Below are 15,976 nucleotides of genomic sequence, written 5' to 3'. Positions count from 1 at the left end.
TTATAATGTAACAATGATAATCAGCTCTCCCTTTTTGGATTTTCTGTTTCTTTGCTGTTGAAAGGTTTCTCTGTGCTGGGGATCAACCTGAAGTAAAAGCATAAGATATTCTCAAGCCTTTTCTAGCCTTCATCTTTTCAAGCTTCCTAAATTTTCCCATATGTGCAGTTGCTTTTGAATGACAACCCTTGCATATCTGGCTCCCAGAGGGTGGGGGAAGGGGGGAAAAATGTATTGCTCTTTGAAACTCCCTGGAGGTCCCTTCAGCTCATAGGAGTTGCAACAATGGTGGCCACCCTCTGTCCCTGCATCTCAGAAATCAAAAGCAACACTGAATAGTCAGAACACAGAACCCCAGGCTCTTATTGTCCAGTCTGGCTGCAGCAAGACACACCAGGCACAGCTGCCTGCCATGGGGCTGGAGTGTGGGGAACAGATAACACTCTCACAATAAAGGCTAAAATGCATCTAAATTAAACCAAAACTTACCAGCCAAGCTTTTTCCAGAAGGGTGTATGCTTTCAAATAGACTCCAGAATTTCAAAATAGTTACCTTAGATAGTTTTTTGCCAATACAGTTGTTGTCTCAGTGGAGAGATGGATTCCTAGTGCTTCCTACTCCCCCATCTTCCCTGACTTCACTCTCTCTTTTGGTCTTTTTAAGATAAATTTTGATAATTTAGTTCACCTCAGTCTACTGTTTGTTAAAGACTAGTCTGTGCAAGGTTCTGTGCATGAAGCTGCAGAAAGATAGGAGGAAGATCATAATCTAGCTCACCGTTTCACAAGATTGATGATAAGCAGCATAGCAGAGACTCAAGCATGGTCAAAAGAGGCTCCGTGTAGGAAGTAAAAAGAGGCTTTTTAGGGTAGAGGTGGCCTCAAGGATGGATGGAGAGTTGGGGGTACGGGAGGTGGGGAAGATGGGGTGGTGCACTAGATGGGGGCTGAAAGGGGACTTGCCCATGGGAGAAGGTTGGGCAGGGAGATGAAACAGGGTTGACAGAGTCCAGGAGGAAAGAAACCTGAGACACATGAGGTATCCCACGGACTACCCCTAACCTCCAGGCCCACTTTCTGCTGGATCTTTCTTATGTCTAATCTCTCCATCCATCTGCCACAAGACATAAAGGTAGTTGGTTTATAAGGGTCAGTCAGATGTAAATCTGGAAAAAGCAATTGTTAGAGATAGGTACAACAGAAGCTAAAATAAAGCTTAGGGACAGCTCAGGAAGTTAGTTACATGAGGTGCACAAATCTCAGTTCCACCCTACCTGGCAAACGTAGCTTGCCTCATTTTTCTAGAAACCAATTTTTATTTGAATTTGTATTTTTGATGTTTTAATTTGTATTTTTGAACTCCATTCTAGGTCAGGTTGGATTCCTAATAACATCAGGAATTTTTGCCCCATTCTCCCTGAATCTACATCTATATTCAGTGAGGATGCCTCTGATCCTTGTGTCATCCAGTATATCTGTCTTCTAAGGACTGCCATAACAAACTATTACTAACTGGGTGGTGTAAACAACACAAATTTATTCTCTTTTAGTTCTGGAGACCAGACATCCAAGACCAAGGTCTTGAAAGCATTCGTTCTTTCAGAAGGCTGTGAAGGAGAATCTGTTCCGTGCCTCTCTCCTGACTTCTAGTGGCTTACTGGTGATATTTGGCATTCCTTAGAATATAGAAACATCACCCAATTTCTGTCTTCATCTTTGCATGTTGTTCTCCCCTCTGTTTCCATCTCATATTTCCCCTTTCTATAAGAATAGTCGTCATATTGGATTAGGAGCTCACCCTGTTCTAGTATGATCTCATCTTAATTAAATACATCTGCAGTGGTCCTATTTTTAAATAAGGCCACATTCTGAGGCGCTGGGGTTAGGACTTCAGTATATGATTTTGGATGGACACAGTTCAACCCGTAACTTCTCACCATACAACATCTGCTGCCTCACCCGTCCCTTCTCTGGTCCCAGCCATGGGAACTAGCCTGTTACAGAGATGTCCTTCCTGCTGGTCCACATGGCTTTTCCCTTCTCTCTTTCTGCTACACTGTGCTTTGCAGCACAGGAATCCATTCATCTGTCCACACTTGGCATTCAGGCCCAGGGCTCTTGGGAGACTCTGTCTCCCTAAACATGCCATGCAATCATTTCTCCAAGATCCAGCTGCCTCCCTGGTGTTCTGGGAAGGAAAAAGAACAAAGGGTCTCTCTGTTCTCAAATCCCATAAGCCTTAGAGAGGTTTTGCTGTTTCCTGACTTGGATGGAGATCAGAACTCAGGGCCCCTCTCTGGGGCCACCAGTGTGTATAACCTTTCAAGGCTGCCACCATGCCCAAGTGAGGGGGGAGGTTGCCTGGTGTACATGAGGTGGGCATAGAGGTAAGAAGAGTAAAACCTTTCTTCCTGCTTCAGACATTTTCTCCAACACATTTATGTAGACCAGAACCTGGAAATGATGGCCTGTGGACCAAATCTGGTACACCGCCTGGTTTTATAAATAAAGTTTTATTGGCACACAGCTATGCCCTTTTGGCTATTCATTGTCTTTGTACTACAGTGGCAGAGGTGAGTAGTTGGGACAGAGACTGCATGGCCCACAAAGCCAGAAATAGTCGCCTTTGCAGAAAAATGTTTGATGACACAAACGCCTAGGACTTCTGCTTTGATCTCTCTCCCCTGAAGCAGTGATCATAGGGTGGCCTCATTGTCTGACTACAACGAACGGCAAAAGGAGGAAAAGAAATATTTGGGATGAAATGGTGATTGTGTCAAAACTTATTGCCCTGCCAACAGGTGTATGTAATTTGTGAAAAGCCAGTGAGCAAAACAGTTGTGATTTGCATTCTTTTCCCCTCAATGCTGAATTTCAATAAAATCTTCAGGGAGAAAACAGTCGTACTCCTTCATGGTGATTTTGGCACTGTGGAAATGAAGGAAACCATTGAGGTTGCTTGGGTCAGAGCCCTATGAGGATGCCCTAGCACTTCATGGAACAGCTGGGCAGACCCACATTTCAGCCAGCCAGACCAGGGTCCTGCTGCTCCTCCTCACTGCCCCTCACACACATGGGCTTGGCCAGAGAACACAGCTGGGTTTCTCAAACTTCTTGGAACCCCAGTCTAAGCGCCTCAGGGACCCAGGATGTGTCTTTGACCACTTGTGGTCTCGCACTTGCCCAGGTCCCCAGGTCAAGGTTGCAGAGCCGGGATCTGGCAGGTCTCTACCCTAAGCCATTGAACTAGTTAATGAACCATTCTGATTCTTCGCATTACAAAGTTAAATGAGAGCAGTTTACTCATTCTGAAATTTAGTGATCTCCAGAGTAGACCTAGGAGCCCTGTAAAGGTCTTTGTTTTATAGAAGACCAAAAAAAAAAAAAAAAAAAAATAGAACAAAACAAAAACAAAAAACCCACACTCACTAAAAATTCCCCCTTGAGGTTTTCAGTGTTACAAATGGCCAAGTTTTAAGTTCAGATGAAAAACCCAGTTTGTGGATCTTGCTGAACTGATACCATATTCTATTTCCAGGTGACCCTGATTTACAGTTCTTGGATGCATTTTTCTGACGGCTCACTTAAACATGCCGTCAGCATGGGACTGGGATTGCTGAGATATGGTGTGGAAGAGCAGAGGGAGGTTACTTTGGAAACTTGGCCAGACCTCTTCCCCACCTGGCAAAACGGGGGGCGGGGGGGAACAAACAAAAAAAACTGAGCACCCCTGCTGTATCCATAGCACTGTCTGGTTAACACGGACCTTTCCTTCCTTCTAGGCCTGGTCCTGGGGGCACGCACTGCCTGGGAGCCAGTGTGGAGCATGCTGTCTGTGAGAACCTTCCCTGCCCCAAGGGCCTGCCCAGCTTCCGGGACCAGCAGTGCCAGACCCATGACCGGCTGAGCAGCAAGAAGAAGGGCCTGCTGACAGCAGTGGTGGTTGATGGTAAAGGCATATGGCACGTCCTTTCACAGTGCCCCCCTTCTCCTCTAAGAATGTAAACACCTCCTAGGAAACCTCATGGGGCTCCCCCTTCCCAGCCATCCATCCAGTGGGACGCTCCAGGCCCGCTGCGCTGGTGAGCAGTGGACTGGCTTCTGGAGCAGTGGGGTTGAACTTGGAGGACCCAGCCCTGGGAAATTTCTTAAAAGCAGCTGTGAGGTGGGTGGCAGACCAGAATCATCCTGCACCCCCATTTGCAGCAAGGTGGGAGTGCTGGCAGCCTGCCGCCTAGTGCCATGTACTGAGGGGCCCAGGGCCAACTTTGAGGACAGAGAGGCTCTGCAGGCATGGGATGGTGGGCTTCTATGTCTGTTCTCTCTCTTTCCAACATTGATGCTTTCTTGCATTTCTTTTCTTGGTTCGTTTTGGGTTGGCTTTCACTTCTTGACTAAGGTGTTTGGGGAAAAAAAAAGTTTTGAGGACAGTTTACAACTCGGAGATGATGATAGGCATGGGTCATGTTTTCTTTCCAAGAGCTTTCTCTCCCAAATCAGGGGACTCTGCCCCATGGGCCATTGCAAGCATTTCCAGTGGCTGATCAAATTCTCGATGGTTTATCATGTCCGTAGGGTTTGTAATGTTTGTTGATAAGGACTGTCTGCCCCCCATGGCCTAGTTCAACGTCTTCTACACTTAAAATTCTGCTCATCTCTGGTAGACAAGACTGTATCCTAATGATGATGATACGGTCCTGTTTGTTGAGCACACCATAGGCCAGGCCAAGGTTAGCTCTGCATCCATCATCTCAATTACCATGCAGAGCGAGCCATGCAAAGATGAGACGTTATGGGTTACATGATGCATCAAAGTTCCTGCGGTTGATAAGGAGCAGGGAGGGACCCCTATTCCAGAGGAGCTGACTTGGAAAATAACCAGCTATCATCTGGCTTCCAGTACCTGAGTAAGACTGCGAGAGCGTGACTTTGTAAGTGTCGAGTGAAGAGGCTTAAATAAGAACTACAGTGACTAAGCCTGATTTTTACCAGCCTCTGAAGTCTTTTGCAGAAGAATGAGGTTCCTGTGCCAGGTCTTAGGTTTCTTCTCTGTGGTTTGAAGAACCTCTGAAATCTCCACTCTACACTCTGCTTTTCAAGCTCAAGTGTGCGTAGCTTTGGGGGATTGGAGAGAGTAGGCCCAGGCATCACCAGCTATAACAGCCCAGACCCGCAGCTTTAAACCCAGCAACCTGACCCATCAGCTCCGAACCGAGTTGTAAAGTAACCTGGAATGTTCTCAGTTGTGGCAGATACCACCAGCCCGCTCAGCTGTGGGCTCATTTAAAAGCCTCGGGGAGCTCCCCAGACTTTTTTCCTTTTGAAAAACACCACTTTTTGGAGCTGTGTGATGGGAGGTGCACTGTCGCTTAACCATGACATCAAGAGAAGAGCAGCCCACATACCCTCAGCTTTGTCTGCAGATGAGGGAGAGAGGAGGCCCACCATCCTGAAAGGAACATGTACAGCTGGACGCTTACTGCTCTCTGCCTGGGCATTCTTTTGATGCAAGAAGACCCAGGAGGCTTCCAGATGTCTCGAGCATCTTCAGACCCCTAATCGGGAGAAAGTGAACCCAGGCAGCAGAGGCTACCCTGTTTCCAGTGCCATGGTGGGTTCTGATGAGGGGCAGCCTTGTTTCCAAACCATCAGCCATCCCAGCCTGGACAGAGACATTTTAGGTCCACTGTCCTGTCCTTCACTGACTCTTTTTGGGAGCAAGAAGAGGTTGGCTCCAAGAGGGACTCACCCCATTCCCATTTCCACTCAACTGTGCACACAGCCTTGTTGTTATTCTTTCCTTGGTCTGCTTCAGCTTTGCGTTCTCCTGCTCCTTTATTCAGTGCAGAAATCCCACTTAAATGTCTGGTTTTCCACAGATTTCTCCAAGTCGTTATTAAACTTCTGTGTTTGACTTGTAACCACTTTTGGATTGCTGAGCTCCTTAGGTCCCTTATCATCCCAGGGGCAGAAACGGATGTCTGCCCTGGATCCCCCACCCAGGACGCTTCACAAGGCAGCTATCTGGGGAAGCCCACCAGGTTCAGAATGTGTCATGACCCACTCGCTTTTCATTTCTCTCTATCAAAGCAACAGATCATTATAGCCAGAGTTCGACCGCCTTTGATCTGAAAAGTGCCACCCTTTCTGATAAGGACAGCTAAGGGGAAGTAAGCATTTTCTCTTTGAGGGAAAGACCCCAAGTTCAGGCCTTTGCAAGGCTAGCTTGACATATCCCCTTCTGGGGTGGAACTATCCTGACTTCTCACAGATTTGGTTTCGTTTCCCTCTCAAATATAAACAGAAGCCAGCATTTTTAAAAGGAGCATTTCATAAGGATGAAAACAAAATAACAAACGGCCAATTCAGAGGGCAGAGGGGAGAATACAGATTAGAAGTTTGCTCCTCTCAAAAATCAGCTTATAAAAGGCACAATTCTAGCTCAGCCGTGATGGGAACGATTCCTGTGGTTGGGCTCTGGGCTTTCTCGAAGCCCATTATGACTGCCCCTATTCATAGCATTGCTATCACTGTGGAATTCTTTGGCGAGTGACACACGGTTCAAGAAAGGGGAAGCTATACTTTTTCTTTTTTCTCTTACTGAAAAAAAAAATTCTTGCAGAAGTAGATTTTCCAAGGGAGGGCTCAGGACCACAAATCCATACCACCTCCAAAAGAAGACAAAGGCTCTCCTTAGAAAATAGTTCTAAGTGGGAAAGCCTTTAGACAGAAACCCATGGAGATGGCCTGTTGCCAAACCTACCCCATTTCTACTTTCCCCGTGGAATCTCATTTAAGTGGAAACCTTCAGGAGTTCTGTCCTTCCTGCCCAAGCCAGCAGGCCACGTGCCCACTGAAGTGTCAGAGGGCTTGGCTAAGGCCGTGTCTGGACATGGAGGTGCATTCCCAGCTCCTCCCAGGCTGGCATGGCAGAACCCCCTCTGGGGCTGAGCCTTTCAGGGTGTGGAGCAAAGGATGGTTAAGGTCTCTCTAACTCCAATTCATTCAAGCCAACTGGAGTTGCTTAATGAAAAAGAGAGGAGTTGTTGCAAAGTTGTGGGGTGTCTCAGATCCCAAGGGCCTCTGAAAATATCAGGACCTCTCTCCATGCCCATCACAGTTCGTGTTTGTGAGTCATTTCTTCCTGTTCCCAGCTGAAAAGTAGCTTTCTTGTGACTTGTCCACATGAGGCTGAAGCGTGACCCACAACACTTTGATCCTTTATCTGAATCTTTCGGGGCCAGATGTGGCCAAAGGATTTTTGGTGTTAGGTAATAACAGCACATCAACCATATATTACCAATACTCCCAGTGGGGTCCAGGGAAGCACCCCACAGTCCAGGGAAGTACAGGGATGTCTCTACCAAATAACGCATGAATGGTCTCTAACTGGAATTCTGAACACTACCAAAACCTCATGTTAGTCAAAGCTGTTTTTGCTACCAGATGTGTTTACCACATATGTAAGAAAATGCTCGCAGTTTTCAGAGCTTTTTGGAATTCTGGATTATGGATAAGAGAGTACAGACTTCCTTCAGGTTCATCAACGATGAGTAGACACAGCTGCTCTAAATCTGAATTTTAGTGCTGATTTTTCAAGATAGAGACTCTGATTGGTCCACCTGCAGTCAGCTGGCCTCTGTCAGTCTGTCAAGTTAAGGCCTCATGAAGCATAGCTATGAGGTCGTGATGGAGAGAAAGACTCTGACTGGTATAGCTATGGTCAAGTGGCTTCTTCTGATCCAGTGAACTAAGGCCTGGCTCTAGAGTTATGGTAGGCAACTTTGGGGACAGGGGACTGGGCAGCCTCCTCTGTATCCCCCACAGATAGCTAGACAGAGCTGGAGTGAGCCCTTGTGATGGCCTCAGAATTCCTTGGTATCTCTTAGTAAGACCTTACAACCACTGGCAGAAAGAGAATAGCAAGAGTACTAAGACCCACAAGTGTCCTTTTCACCATGGAGTACCAGGGGGATTCCTCCTAGCCTCCACTAATCAGATAAGATAATATGGCTCTCAAACCCCTGCGCTCATCTCCCCTGCCTTATCTGTGGTTTTCCCATCCAAGCATAACTCCTGGCAACAAGTCAGTCGGTGAGAGACCAGGAACCACACCAATCAGTCCAGCCTCAATTAGAATTTCGTTTGCATCCCCATCAGCCACGTAAAAGGGATGCTCCAAGCTTCTTTCCTTTGAGTGTATGGTTCTATAGTTCTTAAGAAGATTTGACCTCCTTCTGTACTAAGAATTTATCTGGGGATTCTTTGCCCACCCAAGGTATCTTAGAGAGGAATATTCAGAGAATTTTGAGGGGCTCCTTTTCAAGTTTTATAAAGGTCATCCTGAGTCCTTTCGGGAGATAGTGCTATACTGTCCTAGAGGTATGGAAGTGCCCTAAATTCTGAGCACAGACCCCAGAAAAGGAGATGGACAAATGGGGAGTTTCAGCTGAGCAAAGGAAGGAAGGGTTACCTCTGGACTCTGTTCTATAGTCTGGGTGTCCCCAGCTGCCTAAGCCAAGGAGGACAGTGTCTACAGCTGGGAGAGTCCAGTGTAGGTGAAGTTGATTGTACCTGTTTGCCTGGGGTAAAGGCCAAAATCCCTCCATCTGAGAATCTCCATTTTCCTGATGTTTAAAACAGAGCCTAGACAAACCATCTTCATCCCCTCCAAATCTGGTCTTCCTACTTGCCACAAAAGAACCCCTACTTTTCTACCCAAATCCCACTTCCATTTCTGCTCAAATCAGAGTAGACACTCAGAAGCCAGAAACATTCATGAAACTGGTGGTTTGCTTTCAGCAGCACCATTTTGCTTCTTGGTATTTGGTGCTACTAGCATTCTCTGTCAAAAGAAAACTAGGCTGGGACAAAGAGACCAGGGTCTGACCTTGCCTGTCAGGGGACTCTGGGTAGTCACACACCTCATGTGAGTCTCCCATGCTCATCTATAAGATGGAACGATGACAGCACCCACCTGAAATGCATAGATACTACTTAGCATGCTGCCTTTGACATAGTAGATAATTAATGTCATTTATGATTTTATCAACATCAGCACCATCATCACAATAATTACTGCTATTGAATGAACCATTTCAAAGCTCAGTTATTCCAGCACTTCAGTTTAAAAGTAATTAAAATCCATAGTTTTCAAACTGCTTGGACCGGAAGACCCTTCTTTCCTTAACAGTGAAACATAAGAGAAAGCCCAGTGTGTGAAGAAAATACCCCATCCATTCAGACTGGGAGCTATGGTACTGCATTCTTCCAGTGGTTCCCCAAGATGCCAATGGGAAACCTTGGGGTCCCAAGGACCTCAAAAGTTTGACCTCAAAAATTTGGTCAAATGAACCTTCCAGAACCTGAGCTCAGTTTACATTTTAGTCTCTCATACTTCTTCCACTGGCTGCCTTCCTGGGCCATTCCATCTAAATGGAGGGACAGCTGCCTCTAGCCTGCTATCTGGGGAATTGGGACATTCCTTCCACTTTATACCCTGCCCTCTAACAGCTCAGGCCGTTTTCATGGGGATTTTCACAGTCTGCCTCATCTGGGATTTTCTCTGTACTTGTCCATTAGACTACCATGAAAAGCATACACTACTCATCTTTCTTTCCCAGTAGTGCCCAAACAGTACCTTGTGTGATCAAGGGACTCAGTTCCTGTTTTTTGAATGAATCAACTCTAAAGCATCATTACTTTACTTACCTGGGAAGTTCTTCACAACACCCCTCCACAGCACCTCCACAACTAACTAGAACAAGCAAGTTGAACATACCTACTGAACCTTTGTAGTTTCTTTCTAGTGTTTTAAGGCAAGACTTCCCACGGGGCATGTTGGTCAACAGAGCTCCATGGGAGAGGAGCTGTGGAAAGCTGCTGAACATGTTTATGGCTTTCTGAATGTCATTCAATCATGAAAGCCCCAGAGCCTGGGTGAGACAACACATCTGCTTTGACAGGAACTATCCAGCTGGAATGCCAAGATCTTCTGAAGCTAAGTCAACTCCAAAAGCCTTTTTCTACCCCTGCACTTGCTTATCTGAGACCACTGGAAAATGAGCCAGTGGTGGAAACAAAGGGACCGACAGAGGCAGCACAAAAGCATTGGTGTTTCTGTTTCTGGAAGTTTCTTTGCAAAAATAATCACATTAATGTCATTAGAATTAGGTGACTGAGAGAGAGAAAGGAGTGTATTCCTCTTTCAGAGTTACATAGAGAAGAACAAAATCCATTCATTTATTTAAAAATAAGCTTGAAGATTTTCTCCCAAGATCAAGAACAAAGCAAGGATTTCTTCTTATACTGTTCCTTTTCAACACCATACCGGAAGTCCTAGCTAATGAAATAAGATAAGGAAATTGAAAATATACAGATTGGGAAGGAAGAAATAAAACTACATTTGATGATGACATCTACACAGAAAATCCTAAAGAATCAACAAACAACAACAACAACAACAAACCCAAAAGCTTCCTGGAACTAGTAAATAATTATAGCAAGTTTGCAAGATACATGGTAAATGTACAAAAATCACTTTCCTATATACCAGCAAGGACCAAATGGGGTTGAAATTAAAAACATAGTACCATTGACACAAACACCCCAAAAATGGCATATTTATATATAAAACTGTATGTGCAAGATCTATATGAGGGAAACTCTGATGAGTAAATTAAAAGAATTAAATGGGGAGATATTCCATTTTAATGAATAGGAAGAATCAATATTTGTCAAGATGTCGGTTCCCCCTGACTTGATCTATAGATTTAGCACAATTCCCATGAAATCCCAGCAAGTTATTTTGGGGATACCATCAAACTGATTCTAAAGTTTATATGGAAAGATTAAAATATTTACCAAGTCCTTCTGTAAGCCATGTCCTTGGCCTGGCCTGGGGACAAGAGATAAAAATCTCAGTCCTTTATCCTCTAAGGTCTTGCAGTACTATCAGTTCTTCAGTCTAAAGATAATTAAAACCTATCCCTTTCAAACTCTTTTAAAAATGGAACCCATCTTATAAAAAATCCTTTTGTGTATGGAAGTCACTCAAACACTCATAAGACAATAGGATAATGTTTAAGGGCTTTGATGGAGGTGTATGCAAAGTGCAGTTGGAGAGTCTATGTCAGAGATGGCATGAGAGGAGAGAGCTGTGGAGTGGAACCTTCTGAGGTGTTAGGAAAGTTCCAGAAGCTCTGCAGGGAGGGATTTCCAGGTAAAGGAACAACCTGGGCAAAGGCAGGAGGGCTTATCATGTTCTAGGAGCTCACTTGGTTCCAAGAGCAGCAGAAACCAGGGGTTTCCGTCCCATCAGGTGACATGGCTCTTATACGTTGTCCTAGAGGCCCCTTTTGTTCCTGTATTTTCAGCTCAGCTTCTCCCAGAACCTTCTCACCATATATATCACAGCCCTACTGCTTTTATCCAGCAGCTGGTGGAGCACTAAAGCATTTAACAAAAGCCACTGCTGTGGAGACATCCACAGGGCCCACACCCCCTCCTACCCAGAGGCATTCTCATTCACCTTCTCCCCCTTTTCACCCCCACAACAAGAGAAGATCCCAGGCTCTCCCTTGATACATAGTCAGTTCACTCAGAGGTCAGCACACAATAAAATGTTCCGCCTGGTATTTTTAATGCCTTAAGGAAAAGGAATACTATATCTTTGCAAAGGATGAAGAGAATAAGGTAAATAAGAACCCCCAGAGCCCTCACTCACATATCTTTCTCCGTTTGCTGTGTGGAATGTTCCAGGGGGCAGCTGCATGCCTCTGAGGAACATGTGCTGGGCTTCTGTGACCTTTATTTTATATCGATTGACCTCTTGTCCTCTGGGCCACCGCCCACGTGCACCTGCACCCCGCTTGGCTCTTGTCTCTCCAGCACCTGCCCCTTGCGTGGCCCACACACCCCTTCCTCCATCAGTGTTCACTTCCCCCTTTCCCTCCTCAGATAAACCATGTGAACTCTACTGCTCACCCCTTGGGAAGGAGTCCCCACTGCTGGTGGCCGACAGGGTCCTGGATGGCACACCCTGCGGGCCCTATGAGACCGACCTCTGTGTGCATGGCAAGTGCCAGGTAATATGTTTTCCTTGTGTCTTTGGTGGGACTTTCTTTGGAGGGGAGGCTCCCTCACCCCCAGAAGTTTTTGGTACGGTGGTGGGGGGAGCGGGCAGAGACCTTGGGAGGTTTGGGGGGGATGGATCTTCTCAAGAAGGCACTAGGGGTGCTCTCTCCTGCAAACTGGCACCCCTCCTTCCTCAGCAGCAACTGAGCATGAAGCCCACCCCAGGCCAGCTGGAGAGCTGAGGTGGCTGGAAGAAGAGTGGCAACATGGTAATCTTAAAAAACCTTAAAGTAAATTAAGCCATTCCGACAAAGGGCTAGAACAGGTCGAATACTAAGATCAGGCTGGAAGATGCATGTGAATGTGTTATTGGACAAGCTATGTTGCATTTAGCTACCAAAGACAGAGTAGAACAAAGCTGACTTCTTCATAGGTGGTACCCAGGGAAGCAGTATGCCCAGTGCAGTATAGTCCTCAAAGCCATCCTGGTGTTGAAAATCTGTGACTCATTAGAATGAATGATAAGTATCATTTACGAAGACAACAGGAAAAACAAGGAGGGAGGGAGAGACGATGGATGGAAGCTCATCTTCCACTTGTGTTAAATCTCCCTGAGCTGGGGGCACACTAGAAGCTGAGCCTTCCCGAGGCAGCGCTCCCCAACTCGGTGTGATAGGACTATTTTTCCCTAAGAAGGATCATCCTCCTGATGTGTGGAACTGGGGAAGGGAGTCAGGAGGCTGTGTATTTCCAGTGCCCACAGAGCCACGACTCAGGTAATGCCACCCTCCTTTATGCCACGTGTGTTGTATTTCCTGATGATTCAGTTTGACCTGCACCTGTCAGGAGCTAGTCCCCAGAGCCCAAAGCAAGCAGATGGCTAGCAGGAGAGCTTTGTACTTGGCATGGGAAGGAAAGCCAGGTCTTGCCTCCAGTATTCACTTTACTTTGGCCTCCATAGACCAGCACCTGCAGCATGAGAGTAAGCAAGGAACGCACTCACCAAGGGCTCCTGGGGGGGGGGGGGGCTTCTCATTTTGCTAAGAAAAGAGAAGCTGCGTCCCAGAACCTGTGAGGTCTCCATGCCTCCCAAAGTTAACACCCAGCTCTGATGCTCAGTTTCATGGGAAAAAAAAAAAAAAACCGAACAATTGTAAATTCCAGGGGTCACTGGGGAGAGAAGCTGTCATTCCCCCTAACTGTACTGGTCCCAGAAACCTGCCTCTAGGCCTGGGACCTGCTGACCCCATAAGGCAGCACATCTTGCTTATTCTCTCTGCTTCCTGACACCTGGCCAAGGGCAAGATGGAGTAAAAGGGAGAAAGACAGAAACACACAGACACAACTTCTAGGGTAGTTCCTGTGGCCATTTCAACCCTAGTGGATTTTTTTTCCCTGCAAAGTCCAAACTAGTCCCAAACTGAGATTTTTCAGGAAAAGAACTTAACAACATCCAGGCATTGCCTGGCTTTATTATCAAATCCAGATATGTGTCAGTGATAGGCACTGGGTGCCTGAGAGTCTTGGCAAGGTGTCCTCCAGGGGAAGGAGGCAGTGACAGTGGTGGGGCTGGTGGCCCTCAGGGCTACAGTGTTGTTGTGGAGAATGTGCAGAGCTTGGAGGCAGCGTGAACACACGTCTTATCCTTGTTACCGAAATTGGCAGCATTTCTCTGTAAAACTGCCAGTAAGTCAAGTGCAGGATTTTTTTTTTTTTCTTTCCTAAATTCTACACTTACGCCAGCCATCCTACAGCACAATGATGAACAACCATTGGGGTCATATGAAGTCGCGAGACATGATTTCAGCTGAAAGTGATCAGTGCCAGTGGGCCCCTTCTGTGACCTTTGTTCTAACCCCATGCTTTTCTATGAGGAACTCTTCCCAGTGCCATGACAGCAAATGAGCCAGTTTATCAGTCAGAACAACGTGGGTGAGCTGCTGCGCGATGGCTCTGACAGCCTTCAGTCTGTGGTCATCTGGGACCATCCAGCCAGAGCCTGCCCTGCACTTGAATGTGATGGCAATAATATAAGTATTGCCTTTCCGTTCCCAGAAGCCACCCCATCTCTGCCTGGCCCCTGGTCTGCCTCCAGTGCCTTCACCCCCATCCTGGTCATGGCATTTACTGACCGCTGTCCTAACCAAGCACCACTCCTCAACACAGGTGCAGACAGTGCCCCTTTCTCTCCAATGTTTTGTGGCAGGTGGGCTGGCTCAGGCTCATCGGAGCCTCACCTCTCCCCTCGTCAGTTCTCACAAGTACCATCTCCTCTGGTAGAGGAGATGAACCCCAGTAATCAGCTGCCTCCAGTCCTAGCAGAAGGACCACCATCCTTATAGGTGGTGGCAGCATGTACACATAGGCGCCTCATGAGATTAAATCCCTGAGAAACCACTTGCTTCCTGAAGGAAGTGAAAATACGACCTGTAATTTTACTAACCGTTCTTACTCCTCAGAGAGAAACCATAAAGCTTCAGTTTAGCCCTTCAGGAAATCAATTCTCACAAGAATCCAACTTAGTAAAATCATAGTTAATGAAGTTTTATAATAAAGTTGAGCATGCTTAAATAAGAGTATGAGATACCAGGGCACCTGGGTGGCTCAGTTGGTTGAGCATCTGACTCTTGGTTTTGGCTCAGGTGGTGACCTCAGGGTCGTGAGATCGAGTGCAGAGTCTACTTAAGATTCTTCCCTCTTCTCGCCCCTCCCCCCTGATTTCTCATGCTCTCCCCCATGCTCTCTCTCTCTCATAAATAAAATCTTTTAAAAAATAAAGAAGAGTATAAGAAATTAAATACAAGTATATAGTATTGATGCCTTGTTACAGTAATTGTCAAAGTAGAATATTCTGGATTCCTGTGGTACTTGTGAATGATTAAGGCAAGGAAAATTGATGAAAAAGAAGAACAGTAATAAAAAAAAATCTCAGGAGTTCAGTAAGCAGAGGATCTGTACTTATTCATCAGTACTGTAACCTGATTATACAGGATAAAAGGTAGGAATCATCCACATTTTATGTAAGATAGCACTTACAGAAATATTGCCATGGTTCACTTACTAGCTTTTTCCTCTGTTCCCTTAAGCTATAAATTTTGCTATTTTGGGGTGGCAGAAGGAGTTCTGGGAAATTTTGAGAAGCACAGTGACTAGTTGGTAGAAAACGGAGGGGACGAGAGGCTCCCAAATGGCATTTTGAGCAGATTCCACTAAGCTTCAAATAGCAGGCTGATTCAAACCATAACATCAAACATGGAAATACCATTTTATTCTGTTTTTATGAGGACTGAGTTAAGTTTCATTTCAGTGAGTCACAAATTATTTAACATGCTGAAATGAAACTTAACAGCACTCATAAAAGTGGGAGCGAGTTGGGGAAAGAAACACAAACATTGTCTATTTTTCAGCAAGTCTGTATAAATCAGGAGTTCCATCATTCGTAATTCCTATTGTTGGCCTGCAGAGGCAAAGAAATCAAGTTAGTATGTTTCTAATGTGCGACTTTGCCTCAGAGCTACTGATCTTAAGTGAGCGAGTCAAACTGACAGATCTGGATATACCTGAGACCAGGTACACTTGGCTTTTCTTTAAGGCCTCACCAGCTTGAGTACACATGTAGACATTGTACTCCAGTTAGGGTCCCACTTGCTTGAGCTCCTAATCTGTGTATGTGTCTTGGGCTGGATGAAAACCAGGAAGACCTTCAGGTCCCATAAGCTTTGGTGGAGAGATTATGTTTGGTTATCTTTGTTCTCCCAGCAGCTGGCTTGAAGGAGAGCCTTTGATTACATACTGAAGGAGAAACCCAGGGAGTGGATGTGTGGGTGGATGGGTCACTTGCTCTTAAGACTTCAGTGATTGTGGAATCTGGAGCCCATTTCAGAGGACAGTTTTCATTATC

General features: G+C 45.9%; 1 protein-coding gene across 4 annotated transcripts in view; it reads left to right on the top strand.

Annotated features, from left to right (window-relative positions):
• ADAMTS17 (ADAM metallopeptidase with thrombospondin type 1 motif 17) overlaps positions 1 to 15,976 on the top strand; it is a 326,270-nt gene that overhangs the window by 204,539 nt on the left and 105,755 nt on the right. For all 4 annotated transcript variants that reach the window (XM_032342200.1, XM_032342198.1, XM_032342199.1 and 1 more), the window contains exons 13-14: positions 3,783 to 3,949; positions 11,959 to 12,086. In XM_032342200.1, the coding sequence (XP_032198091.1) occupies positions 3,783 to 3,949; positions 11,959 to 12,086 (295 nt within the window). The remainder of the gene's footprint in view (positions 1 to 3,782; positions 3,950 to 11,958; positions 12,087 to 15,976) is intronic.

This window comes from Mustela erminea, chromosome 5 (assembly GCF_009829155.1).
Source record: "Mustela erminea isolate mMusErm1 chromosome 5, mMusErm1.Pri, whole genome shotgun sequence".
Taxonomy (NCBI): domain Eukaryota; kingdom Metazoa; phylum Chordata; class Mammalia; order Carnivora; family Mustelidae; genus Mustela; species Mustela erminea.
This window is presented reverse-complemented; position numbering and strand designations above follow the sequence as displayed.